Source organism: Pelmatolapia mariae, linkage group LG16_19, assembly GCF_036321145.2.
Source record: "Pelmatolapia mariae isolate MD_Pm_ZW linkage group LG16_19, Pm_UMD_F_2, whole genome shotgun sequence".
Lineage (NCBI taxonomy): Eukaryota > Metazoa > Chordata > Actinopteri > Cichliformes > Cichlidae > Pelmatolapia > Pelmatolapia mariae.
In genome coordinates this window covers 35,531,579-35,550,785 of record NC_086241.1, presented here as the reverse complement: position 1 = coordinate 35,550,785, position 19,207 = coordinate 35,531,579, and the positions used below count along the sequence as shown (strand labels likewise).

At 44.1% G+C, this 19,207-nt stretch overlaps 1 protein-coding gene across 3 annotated transcripts in view; it reads left to right on the top strand.

Moving 5' to 3' along the window:
• The window catches only part of kalrna (kalirin RhoGEF kinase a), a 166,711-nt gene that overhangs the window by 84,338 nt on the left and 63,166 nt on the right, over positions 1–19,207 (top strand). For 2 of the 3 annotated variants that reach the window (XM_063499855.1, XM_063499854.1), the window contains exons 17-38: positions 692–866; positions 1,134–1,386; positions 2,396–2,562; positions 3,906–4,025; positions 4,891–4,959; positions 5,059–5,208; positions 5,293–5,442; positions 6,355–6,469; positions 6,619–6,734; positions 8,934–9,056; positions 11,823–12,005; positions 12,089–12,210; positions 13,716–13,782; positions 13,864–13,973; positions 14,298–14,367; positions 15,438–15,527; positions 16,998–17,090; positions 17,275–17,386; positions 17,463–17,653; positions 17,766–17,867; positions 17,946–18,094; positions 18,882–18,984. In XM_063499855.1, the coding sequence (XP_063355925.1) occupies positions 692–866; positions 1,134–1,386; positions 2,396–2,562; positions 3,906–4,025; positions 4,891–4,959; positions 5,059–5,208; positions 5,293–5,442; positions 6,355–6,469; positions 6,619–6,734; positions 8,934–9,056; positions 11,823–12,005; positions 12,089–12,210; positions 13,716–13,782; positions 13,864–13,973; positions 14,298–14,367; positions 15,438–15,527; positions 16,998–17,090; positions 17,275–17,386; positions 17,463–17,653; positions 17,766–17,867; positions 17,946–18,094; positions 18,882–18,984 (2,830 nt within the window). Of the gene's footprint in view, positions 1–691; positions 867–1,133; positions 1,387–2,395; positions 2,563–3,905; positions 4,026–4,890; positions 4,960–5,058; positions 5,209–5,292; positions 5,443–6,354; positions 6,470–6,618; positions 6,735–8,933; positions 9,057–11,822; positions 12,006–12,088; positions 12,211–13,715; positions 13,783–13,860; positions 13,974–14,297; positions 14,368–15,437; positions 15,528–16,997; positions 17,091–17,274; positions 17,387–17,462; positions 17,654–17,765; positions 17,868–17,945; positions 18,095–18,881; positions 18,985–19,207 lie in introns of all 3 variants that reach the window. The other variant, XM_063499853.1, reaches the window with a different exon arrangement.

Genomic DNA, 19,207 nt, shown 5'->3' with positions numbered 1-19,207 from the left:
TCTCCATCCATCCTGTTGAACTGGTTGGAAGAAACGAGTAAATGAAAAAAACGATCGATCATTTTGAGAAAAAGGCTGAAATGATATTTGGGGAAATAGTCCAGAGTTTACAGCAGTTGTTTTACAAAATGCCTCTTTACTGCAGGAGGGTGGAACTGCTGGTGCCTTTGCATCTGTCCAGTACCAGCCATTTCATTTTCTGCACCAACTTTTCCTGTCTTCATACTGATCACCGAACTCTGTTTATGTGCTAATGAAACATAATTTCCTTCCTTACTCAAACCAACTGTGAAGCATGATTTCAGTAACTCAGAGGGAACAGCAGCCGTGGCAGTTTGTCTTGAAACAACAATATCATTACAGCTTTATTCTCCAAATTATCAATAATATTTTAATTAATACTCAGCCTATTTTATTTGTACCTGTATTTTTTTCTGTTCTGGCACTGGATATGACACCACCACAAGGTAATATATTCATAATGCATCGTGCCGTGTGTGTGTGTGTGTGCTCTTCATCTACACACAGAGTGGAGCAGGCAGCATTCATGCTACTCTAAACACAGAGGAGAAAAAAACTAAAAATGAGAACGACCTCTGTACTCGTGTTCTCAGGAGCACACGCATCCTCGAGTTTGGAGACGAGTTGGAACATTTTGAATCGTCTCCTCCTGTATCATGTGTTTTTGCAGGGATGCAGCCATGTCCACCAATAAGACGCCACACTGCAGTTCCATTGCGCACATACAGGGTGTGCTGCAGCAGCTGGATGAAGCCCAGGGCCAGATGGAGGAGCTGTTCCATGAACGCAAAATCAAGCTGGACATCTTTCTGCAGCTTCGCATCTTTGAGCAGTACACTATAGAGGTCAGGCAAGAGGAATGTTGGCTCAGTGCGTACAGTTACCCTCAGACACACAAAACTAGACGTGAAGGAAATGCGTCAGTGTTAACGCCAATTAATACGCTTTCCGAGTAGAATAGAAAAAAATATTTGGGCTAATTTTGAGGTTTTGTCAGCACAAAGTCTGTCAGGACCAAGTGCTCAAATCAGCTGCTGGACCAGGTCTGGCTCTCGGTGTGTTCTGTTGTTCATTTGAATCTTTATGATTGCTCGCTTCTCCCGTTCTGGCAGGTCACGGCAGAACTAGACGCTTGGAACGAGGATCTGTCTCGTCAGCTGAGTGACACCAGCCGCTCGGGTGCTAGCAGCAGCAGCAGCAGTGGGGGAGGCGGTGCCTCATCCGCCGGCTCAGAGGATATCGGTCTGGCAGAACAGCGACTGAAGCGGCACGCAGAGAGGAAAGCAGCCATGAACAACATGACTTATGAGGTGATGCAGCAGGGTCAAGATCTGCACCAGTACATCATGGAGGTCCAGGCTTCAGGTAAAGGACGCACACATGATTCCTCTATGAGAGCGCAGGAGTGAACCATGAGGTCTGAACTTAAATCTGGCAGCTTTCTGTGGCAGGTCCCAGACTCTGGAACATTTGAAATCTTGTACTTTTTTATCCACTGGCTTTTAGCGCACACTGAGCCAAACACTTTTGTTCTAACAGTCTTAGTCGTTGTTGTTTTAGTCGTATTAATCTTTCTCTTTTATATTTGGATTCCATCATTGTTGTGGATTTGACTTTGGGAAAGTACTTTGTGCAGCATAACTAAACTTGACCTTGACACTAACAGAGTGCTACTCTGGTCCCAGGTGGGATGAGTCTCTCTGAATCGCCACACAAACTAAACGCTCTGTTTAAAGCCCCAAATCACTTTCAGTGAAAGTAAAAAGTTAAATTGGAATATAGCATCCTTAAGATGCAACAAGGTGAATCTTCTCTGTTTGCAGCAATTCAGCAATTCATACTTTATCATGGGGGCGATCGTGGCTCAAGAGTTGGCAGTTCGTCTTGTAATCGGAAGGTTGCCGGTTCGAGCCCCAGCTCGGACAGTCTCAGTCGTTGTGTCCTTGGGCAAGACACTTCACCCGTTGCCTACTGGTGGTGGTCAGAGGGCCCGGTGGCGCCAGTGTCCGGCAGCCTCGCCTCTGTCAGTGGGCCCCAGGGCAGCTGTGGCTACAATGTAGCTTGCCATCACCAGTGTGTGAATGTGTGTGTGAATGGGTGGATGACTGGATGTGTAAAACGCTTTGGGGTCCTTAGGGACTAAGTAAAGCGCTATACAAATACAGGCCATTTACCATTATTTCTTATTTTTACCAAATGCATACAAATTACAAATTAATTGCCCGTTGGGGATAAATAAAGTCTCTCTGATTCTGAAAACAGGGCTTGGCTTGTTTATACTTTCTTAGATAGCAGCATTTTCTGAGGTTCTCCAAAACTTCCTTTACACTAATTTGTTGACATGACAGAAGCAGAACGTGTGTGTTTGTCACAGGAATCGAGCTGACGGGAGAGAAGGACTTGGACTTGGCCTCTCAGGTTCAGGAGCTGCTGGAGTTCTTGCATGAGAAGCAGCAGGAGGTGGAGGTCAATGTGCAGCACACGCACACGCGGCTGGAGCAGACTCTTCAGCTGCGCCACCTGCAGGGAGAAGTTAAACAGGTGAAGGCATGGCACTCACAGGGAGGACTTCATCTTTAACATACTTTGCTATTTAGCTTCAGTTTGTTGTCCCAGATCTAGAAAACATCGAGACTCAGAGAAAGCTGAATCCTAGTCCAACTACAGCAACATTGTTATCAACTGAAAATGCTGAGGACGGAGTCTCGTTTTGAACAGGCTGCTCGATGTTGGAGAAGTGACAGGAACAACAGCCAAGCTGTGTGTTTAGACAGGAAACACACAGCTACTGCTGCAAATGGATACAGCTGAATCATTTATTTACTCATGCCAACGTGCTAATAACACACAGGAACACACCCTCACTGCTATCCTCTGTCTGAGATCACTCGTCAGTAAAGTTCACAACGTTGAATAGATGAGGCACATCGTCTGCCATGGCTAATGTCATATTTCACAGGACCACTCTCACTCCAAACACACATAACATACTCACAATTTGTCACGTTTCGAGGCGTCCCACAGGAATGCGAAAGGTCCCTATGATACGCGCCAGATTAGATGGAATCCAACAGAATGGGTCCGTGAGGGAGGTTGGCGCACCTGAGCGAAATCAGTGCATCACTCCTCCCCTGCACATAAATGAACTAGGGCCTGTTGTTGTTGATGTGGATGTCGAGCTGCAGCCGGGTGAGTAAAGATGTCACTGAGTGGTGAATCGGGGTCGTGCCTCCTACCTGCCACAGTCACATGGTGTCATATGTTACGTTTTGGGATGTGAACGCGTTGATTTCACCGTGTTACAAAGAAACCTGAGGAGCACATACATGTCATAGGTTCATCTTTTTACACTAGTTTTGTTTAAAAACTCTCATGTTGTCAGAAGCTGTGTGTATAGTGTAGTTGAAGTTCTGACTAACATAATGCGTGTAGTGCAAGTGTGTCCATTAAAACATCAGTCAAAGCCAAAAGCAGTCTATTTATTTGTACTTGCACAAAATAACCTTTGACCTTGGTCTCACTGCTGTAAGTTTTCCTTTTGTTAACAATGAAGCTTTTGTCTATATCACACAAAAGGTCCGAGGGTATAGTCCTACTGATATTTGGATGCACACATTATTAAAGATGTTTCAGTCAGTGTGCGGTCAATAAAAACATTACTCATGATAAACGCTCCCAGATGTTTGCACGTGTTAGTCGGTCCAGGACTGAAGCTGGAGTTTCCCGAGCTTCACTCGTGTAGTTCCACAGTGTCTACAGACATATGCACATTTATTACATGTTAGATATGTTTTTCACAGTTTTAGTGAGGGAGGCTTTCCCGCCACAGTGTGTATACACCTGCATGTTTACATAAGTCGTATGTTGTCTGACTCGTTGTCTAGGTGTTGGGTTGGATACGTAACGGAGAGTCCATGCTGAACGCCAGCATGGTCAACGCCAGCTCTCTGTCTGAGGCCGAGCAGCTTCAGAGGGAGCATGAGCAGTTCCAGATGGCTATAGAGGTACACACACACACACACACACACACGCACACACACACACACACACAGACACACACACGGCCTAATTATTGGTACTCCAACCAGTTTTACTGTACAGGAGTAATAATGTTTTCAGTGTGTGCTGGTTTGAATCGTAGCAGATGTGCACGCAGTGACACAGAGATGCTCTTTGTGATGTGTGTGTGTGTGTGTGTGTGTGTGTGTGTGTGTGTGTGTGTGTGTGTGTGTGTGTGTGTGTGTGTGAACCAGGCTTACCTCAGTCATTTACATTCTGCTCTGAGTTTGAACAGTAACAGATGCTTCACACACACTTACACACACACATTAAATCCTTTAAGTGCTATCACTGGATGCTGTGGTGTTACTTTAAATAGCTGACCACAGAAGTCTGAAGATGTGTGTGTGTGTGTGTGTGTGTGTGTGTGTGTGTGGGGGGGGGGGGGGGGGGGGGGGGGGGACTTGATGATATGACTCCTGCATCTTCCTGCTGATGTGCTGCTGTTTACCCAGGCTCACGCACTTGTGCACAACAATATAATCTACAATATGAAATAAACTTTTGGCTCCATGTAGTTTTAAAGTTTTTCCCTACTACTGTATTTAACTTAAATAAAACTGTAATTGAAATGTTAGGATCATTTTAATACAGCTTAATTATCAGAATTGTAATCAAAGCTGTAAATTATCTTTTCTGGCACAGAGTCGAGCTTTAAAGATTTCTTTTTGCCTGGAAGAGTTTTTTAGAAGTATTAGAGGCCCTTTAACCTTTCAGCCTTGTGTTTGTGTATACCCCCACAGAGGCATGTTAGAAATGGTATATTGAACTGTGATAGTGGAGATCATAACCAAATCTCCTCTCTTCCAGTCTCTATTCCACGCTAACTCTCTTCAGAAGACACATCAGAGTGCTCTGCAGGTCCAACAAAAAGCTGAGGTGAATCTTTTTTAATGCCTTACTAACTGTTTCCCTTCATTTCTCTGTCGTCAGTAGCTGACAGCTGTCCATCGTGACCTCTTTTGCTCCTTTTATCAGATGATGCTACAGGCGAGTCATTATGATCCAGAGGCAATTCGAAGCTGTGCTGAGAAGGTTGCCGTTCACTGGCAGCAACTGATGCTGAAGATGGAGGACCGTCTGAAGCTGGTCAATGCATCCGTAGCCTTCTACAAGACATCTGAACAGGTGCACTTCAAGCAAACTCCACCGTCACTGTTTTTGTTTTCTTACATCAGCAACAGGAAGGCAACTCTTTGTGTGTCTGTGCAGGTGTGCAGTGTGTTGGAGAGCCTGGAGCAGGAGTATCGCCGCGATGAAGACTGGTGCGGCACACACGACAAAGTGGGAAGTTCATCCGACAGTGACCACCTCCTACCTCTGATCAGTAAGCACCTGGAGCAGAAAGAAGCCTTCCTCAAGGTGATTTCATGTCTCACTGTCTAAAAGAACAAAGCAGGCTGCTGGGCTTTCCATGTTTAGTTTGATAAATAATGTATGCAGATGATGCCGTCATATTCTACACAACTAATAACATATATGTATATATATATAAGTATAAAAATTCCCACTTGCATTGCGGGCATCTTTGTACTTCAAGCTAGAGTCCTCTACCAGAGGCCTGGGAGCTCGAGGGTCCTGCAGGGTCTTTTCCTAGGACGGTGCTCTTCATCACAGAGATCTCAGATGTTGTTCCTGCTGGAGCCACTCGCCTAGCTTGATGGTCACTGCCCCAAGTTCTCTGATTAGCACGGGGCCACTGTTGCCTTCATCCTCCACATCTTCTCCAGCTTCTCATGCTCCTTCTCCCTGCTATAGCTACCACTTGGTATAGCTGCACCTATCACAACGGCCGTCTCCTGCTGTTTGTCCACCACCACTATGTCCCGTTGGTTAGCCACCACCATTTTGTCCGTCCGTATCTGGAAGTCCCACAGGATCTTAGCTCGGTCATTCTCCACCACCCTTGGGGGCATCTCCCATTTTGACCTCAGGACTTCCAGGTCATACAGATATTCCTGTACACTATGCCGGCCACTTGGTTATGGCGTTCCATGTACTCCCTGCCTGCTAGCATCTTGCACCCTGCTGTTACGTGCTGGATTGTCTCAGCAGCGTCTTTGCACCTGGTGTGGCAGACCCAGCCTCTGTGGATCTTGGTGTTTTCTGGTGTTCATGTCCAGAAAGGGCGTGTCAGGGACATTATCTGGTCTGATCATCTGAATGTCCCTGACAACTTTGAGCACTTATTAGCAAACACTTGATCTCACATGCAAAGGCTTCATACACATTGCACAGACAAGCAGCGTGTTTACTGATGTTGGTGTATTACAGGCGTGCACTCTGGCCCGGAGGAATGCAGAGGTATTTCTGAAGTACATTCACAGAAACAATGTGAGCATGCCTGGAGCTGCCGGTCACACCAGGGGACCTGAGCAACAGGTTAAAGGTCAGTGCTACTGATGCAGCGTGTGTGTGTGTTGCCTCCAGTCAGATGTAGTAGATCGTAATGTCCACGATAGGCGAGTTAGGAAGGTTGTGTAGCAGTTAGGGATGAACTCTGTGATCATTGTACCTGATCTGTGTTTGTGTGTGCAGCTATTCTGAACGAGCTGCTGCAGAGGGAGAACAGAGTCCTTCACTTCTGGACATTAAAGAAACGACGGCTGGACCAGTGTCAGCAGTATCTGGTGTTTGAACGCAGTGCCAAACAGGTGAGTGTGTGAAGTCCAAAGAACGACCGCTTCAGCTTTGACATGTGGCTCATTGTAACACTTGGTAACACTTTATAGTAATCTTTTTTAATAAATAGTTCATTGATAGTTATTTGCAGTAATGAAACAATAAAATGACAAAGGTTAATACTGGATGATTATTACAACGTTGCACAGATTTGTAAATGAGTAGAGTTTGCAGTGCACCTATAAACATCGTTTGAATTAAGAACCAGAACCAACAAGGTTCTAAAAATCATGCAACTCTGTTAAAAATACATCATTTCATATTTCATGACTTTTTCAAAAAATTTGTATATTGGGAATTTTGGATGTTTGCACACAACCACTTGTACTTAGAGCCGTACAGGGTTGTCATTCTAACACTATAGTCCGCGTTGCCTAGCAACACTTATTGTTTGCACACATTTTGGCTGTTTTAGACGTAATTGTTAAGATGTGTTGGGAATTGAGACGGGCTACAGTGGGCAGGTAGCTGGCTGTGCAGAGCAGCGAGGGACCGTAGCTGCACAGAGAGTCCAGAACTAATGAGAGCAAATAAAGGAAATGTGAAGCAGTCAGATGGACTGAACAGGCAAGCTGCAGACAGTCCAGAGCAGTGTGGACGCGAGAGGATAATAATGCATTTATTTTATTTAAAAGCACCTTTCAAGACACCCAAGGACACTTCACAATAAAACACATAACAGAACAATGACAACCAAGAACAATAAAAAACAAAAAGCAGAAGATAAAACAAACGATAAGTTCACAGTGAATATGCAGATTTGAACAGATGAGCTGAGATTTAAACTGGAACCAGTGTTTCTTATATGTGGGGGGAGAGAGTTCCACAGCCTGGAGCAGAGCAGAGAGGTAAGGAGGAGCGAGGTTATGAAGGGCCTTGAAGGTGAGCAGAAGAAGTTTGTATATTATCCAGATTTTCACTGGGAGCCAGTGAAGTTCCTGAAGAACAGGAGTGATGTGCTGGTAGGAGGGGTTCTGGTGATCATGTGAGCAGCACAGTTTTGAACCAGTTGAAGCTGATGGAGGGGTTTATGGGGGAGACCATGCAAGAGAGAATTACAACAGTCAATGCAGGAGACTATGGACGAGACTGTGGACAAGAATGGATGCTGGGTGGAAAGAAAAGGACGTAATCTGTTAATGTTACGTAGATGGAAATAGAACGGGTGAGATTATTGATGTGAGATTTAAAGGATAGTGAGCTGTCTAGGATGACACCAAGGCTCTGAACCCGAGAAGGGAAAACTGTGGAGTAGGTTGGATTTGGTGCCAACAAGGAGGATTTCAGTTTTATCCTCATTGAGTTTAAGAAAATGAAATGAATGGCTGAACGTCTGCTGCAGCCTGGTGCTGTGGACGCTGTGCCAGAGTTTTACTGTCATATCACAACTTATGTTGTTGTAGCTGAAACTGTGAGATCAGTTTCAAAATGTATTTCAGCATAACTAATACTGCACATTATCCAAATGATGTTCTTCTATAATCAGTTATGAGGTAGCTGTTGTATAGTTTGTTGTGCATTTTAACTGGACGATCTGTAATGCAGTGATCTACATCATCGGTCAAATCTTAGTTCAAAATTGTGGCAGAAATGACAAGAAGTAACTTGTTTGCTGTTACTGCTGTTGTGGAGGATCGACGCCCTCTGGTGGTTCTAGGAGGTTTTGCATTGGTGTCTATGGTGAGGGGGGTGGCAATGGTGGAAAGTCCTAAAAAGTCTGAAGCAGGAGATCACAGTTTGTGTCCTGTTTCTCTCACATTGTAGTTTTCTTTTCTCTTTTGTTTACCTTGGCTTCAGGTTTAGGCACCATGTCTATGGTTAGCTGTAGGAGCAGATCAGGATTTGGGTAAAGTTTGTTTGTTTGTTTCGTTCTTTGGTTTTCAGGACTACAGTGTGGTGTGAGACTCAATACTGCGTCACAAGATAGAAGCTAAAGGAAGCCTTGTGCATGTCAAATATTTTGATTTCACAAAAACAACAAACATAAATTAAAATGTTGCTAATAGTTTATAAAGATCGTTGACGGTTAAACAGCAGCCTGTTACAGTTTCATGAACGTTCAGTTCACTCTTCTTAATACTGGTTAGTATAAAGTGTTACCACAGAGGCACAGTTAACACAAAGGGGCCGGATCAACTCTATGTGTGGTGTTGTTGTGTTGTTGTGTGCAGGCACTGGATTGGATCCAGGAGACAGGTGAGGTTTACCTGGCCACGCACACGTCACCCGGCGACAGCAGTGAGGAAACACAGCACCTTCTCAATGACTACCATCACTTCAGACTTTGTGCCAAAGTATGTCCTGTGTGTGTGTGTCTGTGTGTGTGAACAGACAGATGTTCACCCTACACACTCTGATTTGTATTTGAACTTTAAATGAAACATCTGCTCCTTCACTACCAATCAAAAGTTTGGACACGCCTTCTCATTTAATGGTTTTTCTTTGTTTTTACTACTTTCTGCATCGTAGATACAAACTGAAGACATCAAATACATGAAGCAGGTTTATGGAATTATGTAGCAAAGAAAACAATTATAAATAACTCTAAATATGTCTCATATTTTAGATTCCACCCTTTCTTTGTTGACAGCGCTTCACGATGTAGTCACCTGAACTGGTTTCACCTCACAGGTGTGCCTGTCAGGGTTCATTGGTGGAGTTTCTTGCCTTCTTAATGACGTTGGGACCATCAGTTGTGTTGTGCAGCAGTCAGGTTGGTGCACAGCTGACAGGCCTATTTGACAACTGTCAGGATTCATATTATGGCAAGAACCAATCAGCTAAGTAAAGGGAAGCAACAGCCCATCATTACTTTAAGAACTGAAGGTCAGTCAGTCGGAAAACTGCTAAAACTTTGAATGTGTCCCCAAGTGCAGTCGCAAAAACCATCAAGACTACGACGAAGCTGTCTCACATGAGGACGCCCCAGGAAAGGAAGACCCAGAGTCCCCTCTGCTGCTGAGGATAAATACATCTGAGTCACCAGCCTCAGAAATCACAAGTTAACAGCAGCTCAGATTAGAGCCCAGATAGATGCCACACAGAGCTCCAGTAGCAGACACATCTCTACATGTTCAGAGGAGACTGTGTGAATCAGGCCTTTATGGTCAAATAGCTGCTAAGAAACCACGACTAAGGAAAAGCAACAAGCAGAAGAGATTTGTTTGGGCCAAGAAACACGAGGAGTGGACTTTAGACCATCTGTGCTTTGGTCTGATGGGTCCAAATCTGAGATCTTTGGTTCCACCTGCCGTGTCTTTGTGCAACACAGAAAAGGTGAACGGATGGTCTCTACATGCATGGTTCCCACTGTGAAGCATGGAGGAGGTGGTGTGATGGTGTAGGGGGCTTCGCTGGTGACACTGTTGGAGATTTATTCCAAACTAAAGGCAGTCTGAACCAGCATGGCTACCACAGCATCCTGCAGCCACATGCCAGGACAGCACAATGACCCCAAACACACCTCCAGGCTGTGTCAGGGCTTTTTGACCAAGAAGGAGAGTGATGGAGGCCTGGCCTCCACAGTCACCTGACCTAAACCCAATGGAGATCGTTTGGGATGAGATGGAGCGCAGAGTGAAGGCAAAAGGACCAACAAGTGCTCAGCATCTCTGGGAACTCCTTCAAGACTGTTGGAAACCATTTCAGGAGACGACCTCATGAAGCTCACCGAGAGAACGCCAAGAGTGAGCAAAGCAAAGGGGGCTGTTTGGAAGAATCTGAAATATAAAACATGTTTTGAGTTATTTCACACTTTTTGTTTGCTGCATAATTCCACATGTGTGTTCATTGCCTTCAATGAGAATCTACAATGTAAATAATCATGAAAATAAAGAAAAACCATTAAAGTAGAAGGTGTGTCCAAACTTTTGACTTTACTAGTCTTAAAGTTTTGGTTTGCATCAATTCTTTTGTAATTTTCCACTATTTCACACGTGGGAATCTTACAGCAGAGCGGTGAGGTAGTGCTGGGTCATCGACACCTCAGACCTCACAGGTGTCAAGTGGTTGGGGGATGATTATAATCAATCCTCAAAATGTAGAAAGTGCAAAATCAGGAAAAAATATTCCAGAATCTGAAAATAGTGAAAATAGTGATCAATAGTAATATTAGAGGATGAGTAGACTGTTAACTGCTTCTAATAAGATTAAAAGAGAAGCCAAACACTCAGACTGAGCAGTATTTCCTGGTCAAACATGGGAAAATGTTACAGTTCAATTCAATTCAAAATGTATTTGTAGAGCACATTTAAGAACAACAGAGTTGACCAAAGTGCTTCACAATCCGTTAAAAACAAGAGAAAACAATAGAGGAACAAATTTAGATAAATAAGAAGACAGTGAATTAACAATAAAAACATAAAACAGGCCTGATGGTACTCATACTGAACTCGAATTAAAAGCCAAAGTCAAACAGTGAGTTTTAAGACGCGATTTAAAAGACTGAACCGACTCTGAAGTACGAATCTCCTCTGGCAGATTATCCCAGAGTCTGGGTGCTGCTACTGCTGCCCGCTCTCCTCTGTGCTTCAGTCGAGACCTTGGTTGTGCTAAGAGCATCTGGCTAGAAGATCTCAGTGCTCTTTTGGGGTCATACATGTTGAGGAGTTCATTTAAATAACAGGGCGCCATATTATTTAAAACTTTCAAAGTAAGTAAAAGAATCTTAAACTCAATCCGATATCTTACAGGGAGCCAGTGTAAATTTGCTAAAACTGGAGTTACTGATAAATGCAGATACTCAACAGATAGAAGTGAACACCTGCAGTGAATCATCTCCAACATGACAGAAGAGAAGCAGCACTCCATTATCTGGAGACGTGCTACACCCACTGGTTTCATCTTTGTGCAGAAGGATGTATACTACAGTCATAATGAGCCTCCACAGAGTTGGACACCTACCTGACAACCAATACGAGATATTCTGCAATTCAAAGATGTACTTACAAATGTCCCACATTTCCGAGGTATTAATGTGTTTCACAAAGGGCCAGGTAGGGATGCTGAACATCAGCGACTCCTCAGCTTCTGTGATTTGTGTGTCTGACAACATCCTGCAGCAAACCAAGGAGAAGGTGAAGCTGCTGATCCAGCTGGCAGACAGTCTGGTGGAGAAGGGGCATGCCCACGTGCTGGAGCTGAAGCGCTGGGTGAGCACGGTGGACCGCAGGTACCGTGACTTCTCTGCACGGATGGGCAAATACCAGGAGAGCCTGGAGAGGAGCCTGGGAATGAGCTCTGAGGTGAAAACAGTAACACACACTTGTGTCAGTGCAGTCCCAGAAACAGCTTCTGATTACTGGCAGAAATGATGTTCTCTGTGCAGGACAACAAAGACCTGGAACTGGACACCATCCCTGCCAGCCTGACAGATGACCCGGAGGTCAAACTGCGTGACCCCAACCATGAGGTCAACGAGGAGAAGAGGAAGTCTGCCAGGAAGAAAGAGTGAGTTTGGAAAGAAAGGAGGACAGAGTGAGAGAGAATACAAGTATCCTTAATGTCATCATCATGTGTCACTACCAGAGATGGGCAGTAACGCATTACTGTAATCCGATTACTTTTTTCAAGTAACGAGTAAAGTAAGGGATTACTATTGCAAAAAAGGTCATTAGATTACTGTTACTTTCCCGTAAGCACGCTGCGTTACTGCGTTACTAAAACCGTGATTTTTTTGCGAGAGTGTCTCATGACAGTGACGTAAGCGAGTGCGACGTTCGTGGCAACAGCTGTGTGCAGATCAACAATGGATAATATAACGAGTGTGGGAGAGCGTGGGACCATGCAGCGTTTAAAGCGTGGAAGTAATGACCTTACTTTGAGTTTGATTCCATAAAAAGTGACAAAAACATTAGCGTCCGCTGCTCACTGCGTGGGAAGAAAACTTCTTTTTTCAGCGAAAAAAACCCCTAAACTTCCGAGCAAGCACCGAGTATGCTGCCATGGGAATGTGAAACTCCCAGATCCTTCCACTGACCGCCACGACACACCTGCACCAGGGCAAACCTCCGCCTGCCCCACTCCTGCTATACAGGTGAAAATAGAGCAACAGGACCGCTAGTCTTTGATTTAATTTATTTTCTGCTGTGTTTCACTTGCATCTATTTGAAAGAGTGAGTGTAAACACAAAAAACTATTTTATTTTATGTGCTGGAATGTGCAGAAAATTTCTTACAGTCAGAGAATGTTGCATATAATTTAATGTTTGCTTGATGCATAAAGTTAAAATATTAAAACTAATAAAACAAGTTTTAAAAAGAGACTTTTTCATTTGATTACATTTATATGATGGATTATGCAGAAAAAGTAGAATTGGGCTGAAAGATCTATCGCTTTATTACCTATTTAGGGGCTAAATCATGTTTTAAAAAGTAACTAAATAACTAAGTAACTTATTACTTTTGAAAATAAGTAATCAGTAAAGTAACGGGATTACTTTTTTCGGGAAGTAATCAGTAATTAGTTACTGATTACTTTTTTCAAGTAACTTGACCAACACTGGTCACTACAATAGTTCACCTCGTTCGATCACAGTCACTCACATCCACTCCACGGACGAGATCAGGTCACGGGTGTGAAAACAACACAATTCACACACAAAGTTATGATACATACACACTGTTTGAAGATTGTTTTCTTCAGATTTGGTGGTGGTATTACTGGGACTGTAGTAAGTGCAGTGATTTCAGCTATCTTCTGTTAGAGTGGCTGCTGTCTGTGGAACCGTCACACGTTAGCTAAACCAAAGTCTAAAAGTCTTAAACTCAAACAAGCGGGTGAAAAAATTCAAAGTGACAAAAATGTGATCCTGCAGATGGCAGCACACTGACGTCCACATGGATGTGTCCTTACAGCTGTGCTGCTTTCAAACAGTCATTTTGCCTTTGCGTGTTTATGAAGGTCAGTCTTTGGTTTGCGTTTCCATTTTAGTCTCAAGTCTTTTCCTATCTCAGGTTCATCATGGCAGAGCTCTTACAGACAGAGAAGACCTACGTCAGAGACCTTCAGGAGTGTTTAGAGGTGAGAACAACGGGAGCGAGTTTGTTTTTTGGACCTTAGTATGTTTGTGCTGTCTGGCTGACTGCTCTGTGCGCCCAGCAGACGTACCTGTGGGAGATGACCAACGGTGTAGAGGAGATTCCACCTGGCATTGCTAACAAAGAGCACATCATATTTGGTAACATGCAGGAGATTTATGACTTCCACAGCAAGTGAGTGACGTTTAGATTAGGTCTGCAGTTGACTGTGCTGTCTGTGTGTGTGTTCAGTTGAGCTCTGAACCCTGTTAATATACTGTGTGTGTGTTCGGGGTTCATGCATGGTCCACACAACTGTCCACGACAAACTCACTTGTGTCTCATCTCTTTGTGCAGAAACCCACGTAATAGTTCATTAAGCAGCAACGCTTTAAACTCATTCACAGCATTTGGAGGTTTCACATATCACCATTCTAAACAATTTAATATCTGTATTACTTTGAAGTCTTGAGTAATTTACAGTAAAAATATACAGTCTGTTTGTTTGTGTCTTTGCAGTATTTTCCTAAAGGAGCTGGTAAACTATGAGCAGCTTCCAGAGGACGTGGGTCACTGCTTTGTCACCTGGGTGAGAGTCACAGTGGAAACACTAGGAGCCCCGTTCAGAATGCTTTCTAGTATCATAAGTAGCTCCTAGTGACGACATTGTAAGTGTTATTTTAGGTTGGGACTAAATTCAAAGAGCAGGTTAGCCCTTAAACTTCCTCTTCTCTTAAATAAACCTCCTAAAAGCTGTCAGCAGAATATGAAGAAAGGACAGCTGTGAACCTTTGTGATGAAAAGACATCACAGTTGAAAGGAGCCTGTATTCTTGTGTAATACTGCAACAAAACACAAGATGGCGCTGTGATCAGCGAGTTAGCGTATCTGTTTTGGTAGGTGACGAGCTCGTCTCAGTCCACAGTGAGGCTTCGGTCTGTTCACATGAAGCACTCCTAGCATTGATCACAGTGTGAGCAAATGAATCTTCACCCAAACTGTGCTCGAGGTCATGTTGGTCAGTTACAGGCACCTCCATCTTCACAGGAACGGCTGCTGTCCTCAGATTTTAAACTGGCACACAATGAAGAAATGATGGAGCTGTGACTCTGCAGTTCACCAGGAACAGAACAAGCAAGAAAAAGATTTAAAATGCAACATCAAAAGCACAGAGTGGCTGCAGTGGAGAGGTTTTTATGTTACAACTCTGCTGCTCTGTGCAGCTGAAGATCAGCAGAGCAGCGGGCCACACGGCAACACAGAAGTATAAAACAGCCATTTAAGAAGTCATTAAAGCAGAGCAAAGACAAAAGAAAGCAGAACCTCAGTGAATGCATGAAACACTGTCCTGCAGTGATGATTCTTATCTGTTTAACCTTCATCGGCAAACTGTGCACACACAGTATCAGCTGTTTTATTCTATTACGGTTATTTTGGGGGCATTTTTATGCCATTGTTGGATCGTTGAGCAGTGATGAAACACAGGAAAGTGGGGAGAGAGGGGGAAAGATAAAGGACTGCAGGTGTGAGTCAAACCTGCACTGTGGCCACGTGGCACACGGTCGCCCACTGAGCTGAACATGCGTCCCAGGTAGCTGTAAGTGTAAGCAGGCTGGACGTGAATCAGGACGTAAAGCTGCCTTCTCTCCTGTTTTCCAGGCTGATAAGTTCCACATATATGTGGATTACTGCAAGAACAAACCAGACTCCAGCCAGCTGATCCTGGAGCACGCAGGCACCTTCTTTGATGTGAGTACAGTTGTATCACAGCGCCACGTCGACGGTTATTGTCCCCACCAATCGTTTTCTTTTGATTGACATTTGGGAAAAAATATAAAATCGTGTTACATCTGATGTGAAGAGCACGTTAAGAAGAAGTTGGTAAAGCTGCGAAAACATACCTGCTAGAAAAAATCCCACAACAGCTGACTTTGAGTGATTATAAATGTGGATGTGTTCCCTGTGTCTGTGAGCAGAACATAAGTCTGGATCCAACTCAGCATAGTGTCATCCATCTAATGTTAATGTAGTGAAAAAGGTTTAGTAGCTTAACTGGCAGCATTTCAGTCATTTGTAAAACAGTAGTGTCAGGTCTTCAGGCAGCACTGTACTAAAAATGCAAAATTAAAAGAGAAATATCAACAGCTTTTCTGCTCAGACGGACTGGAAGTGGAAAATTGTTAAAATAATTAAAGTATGTATGTGTGTTAGTGTGCAAAGTGTGCGTATCTCCATGTTTGTGAAGGTAACATCTGTATTAAAGTGGCTTCGATGCAGGCCACTTGCTGAGTTAGTCCTTAGTTACTGAACAGCTTGTGAAAACTGACTGCAGCTCCCAAACACTCGAGCTGATGAGGAGGAGGAAGGTTGATACTGTTTCATCTTTTTGCTTCACTTTATAAATGAGGATGTACTTTTCTAAGAACGAGTCAAATTTCTCAGTTTCATATGCAAATGTTTGTTTAGCATTTTTACAGCATTAGCTGGCATGTTCTGGCTCCTTTAAACTCGGGCGACCAATCGTCCTCTTTTTTTGCACTTGTTGTAAAAGCCTGTGTGACATTTTTTATTTCATTAACTGCACCGAGGAGGCATCGTTTAAATATGTTATGGTAAATGGTTCTTATATAGCGCTTTTCTACTCTTCTGAGCACTCAACTTGTGCATTCACCCCCATACTGCATTGGATAGCAATTTGGGCAAGTTGCTATCCAGTATCTTGCCCAAGGATATTTGACATGCAGGCTAGGGGAAGCCAGGAATTGAACCACCAACCTTCCAATCAGTAGATGACCTGCTCTACCGCCTGAGCTCCAGCCACCCACAAAAAGTTAAAGCTTTGTTAAAGTTTTCTTTAAGCAAACAGTATTAATAAAGTTTTTCATGACTGGGCCAATTGTCCTCTTTTTTGGAAATCAAAGTATGGTCACGATTTTTTAACCCCATTAAATACTCCTTCTGTGTACCTGACGCTGTTACTTTTTATACTAAAGAAGCTGATTGGATCAACACACACTCGCTGTGTTGCATTCAGTGTGCCGCGTTCGTTTGTCGCGCACATGTGGAAGATAAATAGACTCAGTGGCATGCTGTGATTTCTCCCTGTACACACAAACATTGTGTAATTGCTCCTCTGTCAGCAGATGGTGCTGTTGCACTGACATTTACAAGCGTTGGACATTTAATATGTATAAACATTTCTGCTGTGTGCACGTGCAGGAGATTCAGCAGAGACGAGGACTGGCTAACTCAATCTCCTCCTACCTCATCAAACCAGTCCAGAGGATCACCAAGTACCAACTACTGCTAAAGGTGAACAAGCAGCAACACACACAGAAATAACTCAACCCTTAAAAAACAGAAACAGTGTGGGTGAATCCGCCCACACACTGAGTGGGAACTACTAGAACGTGTGGTTTAAATGGACCAAATATTTATAGATCAGACAAACGATCCCCTTTCATCAGTTTTAACATCTCGTCCTGTCCTCCTGCAGGAGTTATTGTCCTGCTGTGAGGAGGGAAAGGGAGAGATCAAAGACGGTTTGGAGGTGATGCTCAGCGTTCCTAAGAGAGCAAACGACGCCATGCATCTCGCCATGTTAGAGGGTAAGAGACCGTCCTCGCCGCACTTCCTCCTAGCACTGATGTGAAACATGGTTATTCATGCTTGGCTCTTCTGCAGGCTTTGAGGAGAACCTGGAGGTGCAGGGTGAGCTGATCTTGCAGGACAGTTTTCAGGTTTGGGATCCACGCTCGCTCATCAGGAAGGGTAGGGATCGGCACCTCTTCCTGTTTGAGTTCTCTTTGGTCTTTAGCAAAGAGATCAAAGACTCAGCTGGCAGAACCAAGTACCAGTACAAGAACAGACTACTGGTGAGCGGGTGGTTTCAGCCATGACTGATGTTCTCACTGTGTTTGTGTCCACTTACATGTAGAAATAGCCGTTGTTGCTTTAACTGTACCCCCTTCCTTACTCTTCCCGCAGACGTCAGAGTTGGGGGTGACTGAGCACATTGAGGGCGACCCATGTAAATTTGCTGTGTGGGCTGGAAGAACCCCATCCTCTGATAATAAAACTGTGCTGAAAGTACGTGAAATTAAATGTAAACAAAAGTCTGGGCTCTCTGCTTCATCAGCTGGGATTTTAAAACTGTGACTTCTCCAGGCATCCAGTATGGAAGCTAAACAAGACTGGATTAAGAACATCAGGGAGGTGATCCAGGAGAGGATGACTCACCTGAAGGGGGCGCTTAAGGAGCCGCTTCACCTGCCTAAAACACCAGCACTGACAAAACCCAGGAATAATGCTAAAAGGTGGAGAAACACATACTTTTGGGGGGATTACTGTAGTACACAGTAGCACACAGATTGATGGATTCACTGTGACAGAAACACAAGAGTGGGCACAAAGGGAGCGGTTTGAATGTCCTGTTATTACCATCACAGATATGTGGAAGACTAAAGCTGCTGAAAGATACAGAAATAAGCAGCGTTTATTTTAACCATTGAGCGCGATGACTTAGTGTTAGCCTCACAGCAAGAATATCGTGGGTTTGTGTGGAGCATTATGTGTGGGCGTGGCTTGTACCTGCAGTCCAAACACATGCAGTTAGTGGGATTAGGCCATTAATTGGGCGTAGGTGTTCCTCGCCTCTTGCCCTGTGGAAGCTGAGAGAGGCTCCAGGCCCCCTGACCCTTAACTGGATAAGCAGGAGGAAATGAATGGGTTCTAATTTACATGATGAATGTGACATGAATGAAGATCAATGTTTGTATTCATGTCCAGTTGTCTTGATCCAATTACAGGTTTCAGATAAACAGCAGTTATTTTAAAGTGTGCCACAGACATAAAGTCCTGTAACTTAACAAAACGGCATTCTGTGACATCACGTGTGCATTTGCTGGATGCGCCTGCAGGAAAGAGTAGAGCTAGCTTAGCCGTTTCTGCTGGGTGGAACGGTAATCGGAGTGCAAACCAAAAGGACATACAGAGGACATGGAATGATATGAAATGTGTAAAAAATGATTGTTAACCTCATCAGTAAGACCATTCACATTTACACCTTGGCATTCATCCTGGTGGTGCTGTGTGTTTCTGCAGGGAGGGAGGTGAAGACGGAGACAGTCAGGGAGACGGCAGCAGCCAACCAGACACCATCTCAATTGCATCCAGGACATCCCAGAACACTGTAGACAGCGACAAGGTAGGAAACACCCTCACTGAGCATTTGATACTGACGAGCTGATGACCCACAGCTGTATCAGCGCTACAGGGTTTCCTGTGCAGCTTAAATGAGCAGCAGCAGGGGCTGGGCATGCTTCTGCAGCTGGCAGTAAGGCAGTCTGCCGGTTCTTGGATACATTCAGAGCCATCACTGTTTGGAGTGGGGAATCTGTTCAGTTCACACATTTGAATGAGAAGTCATC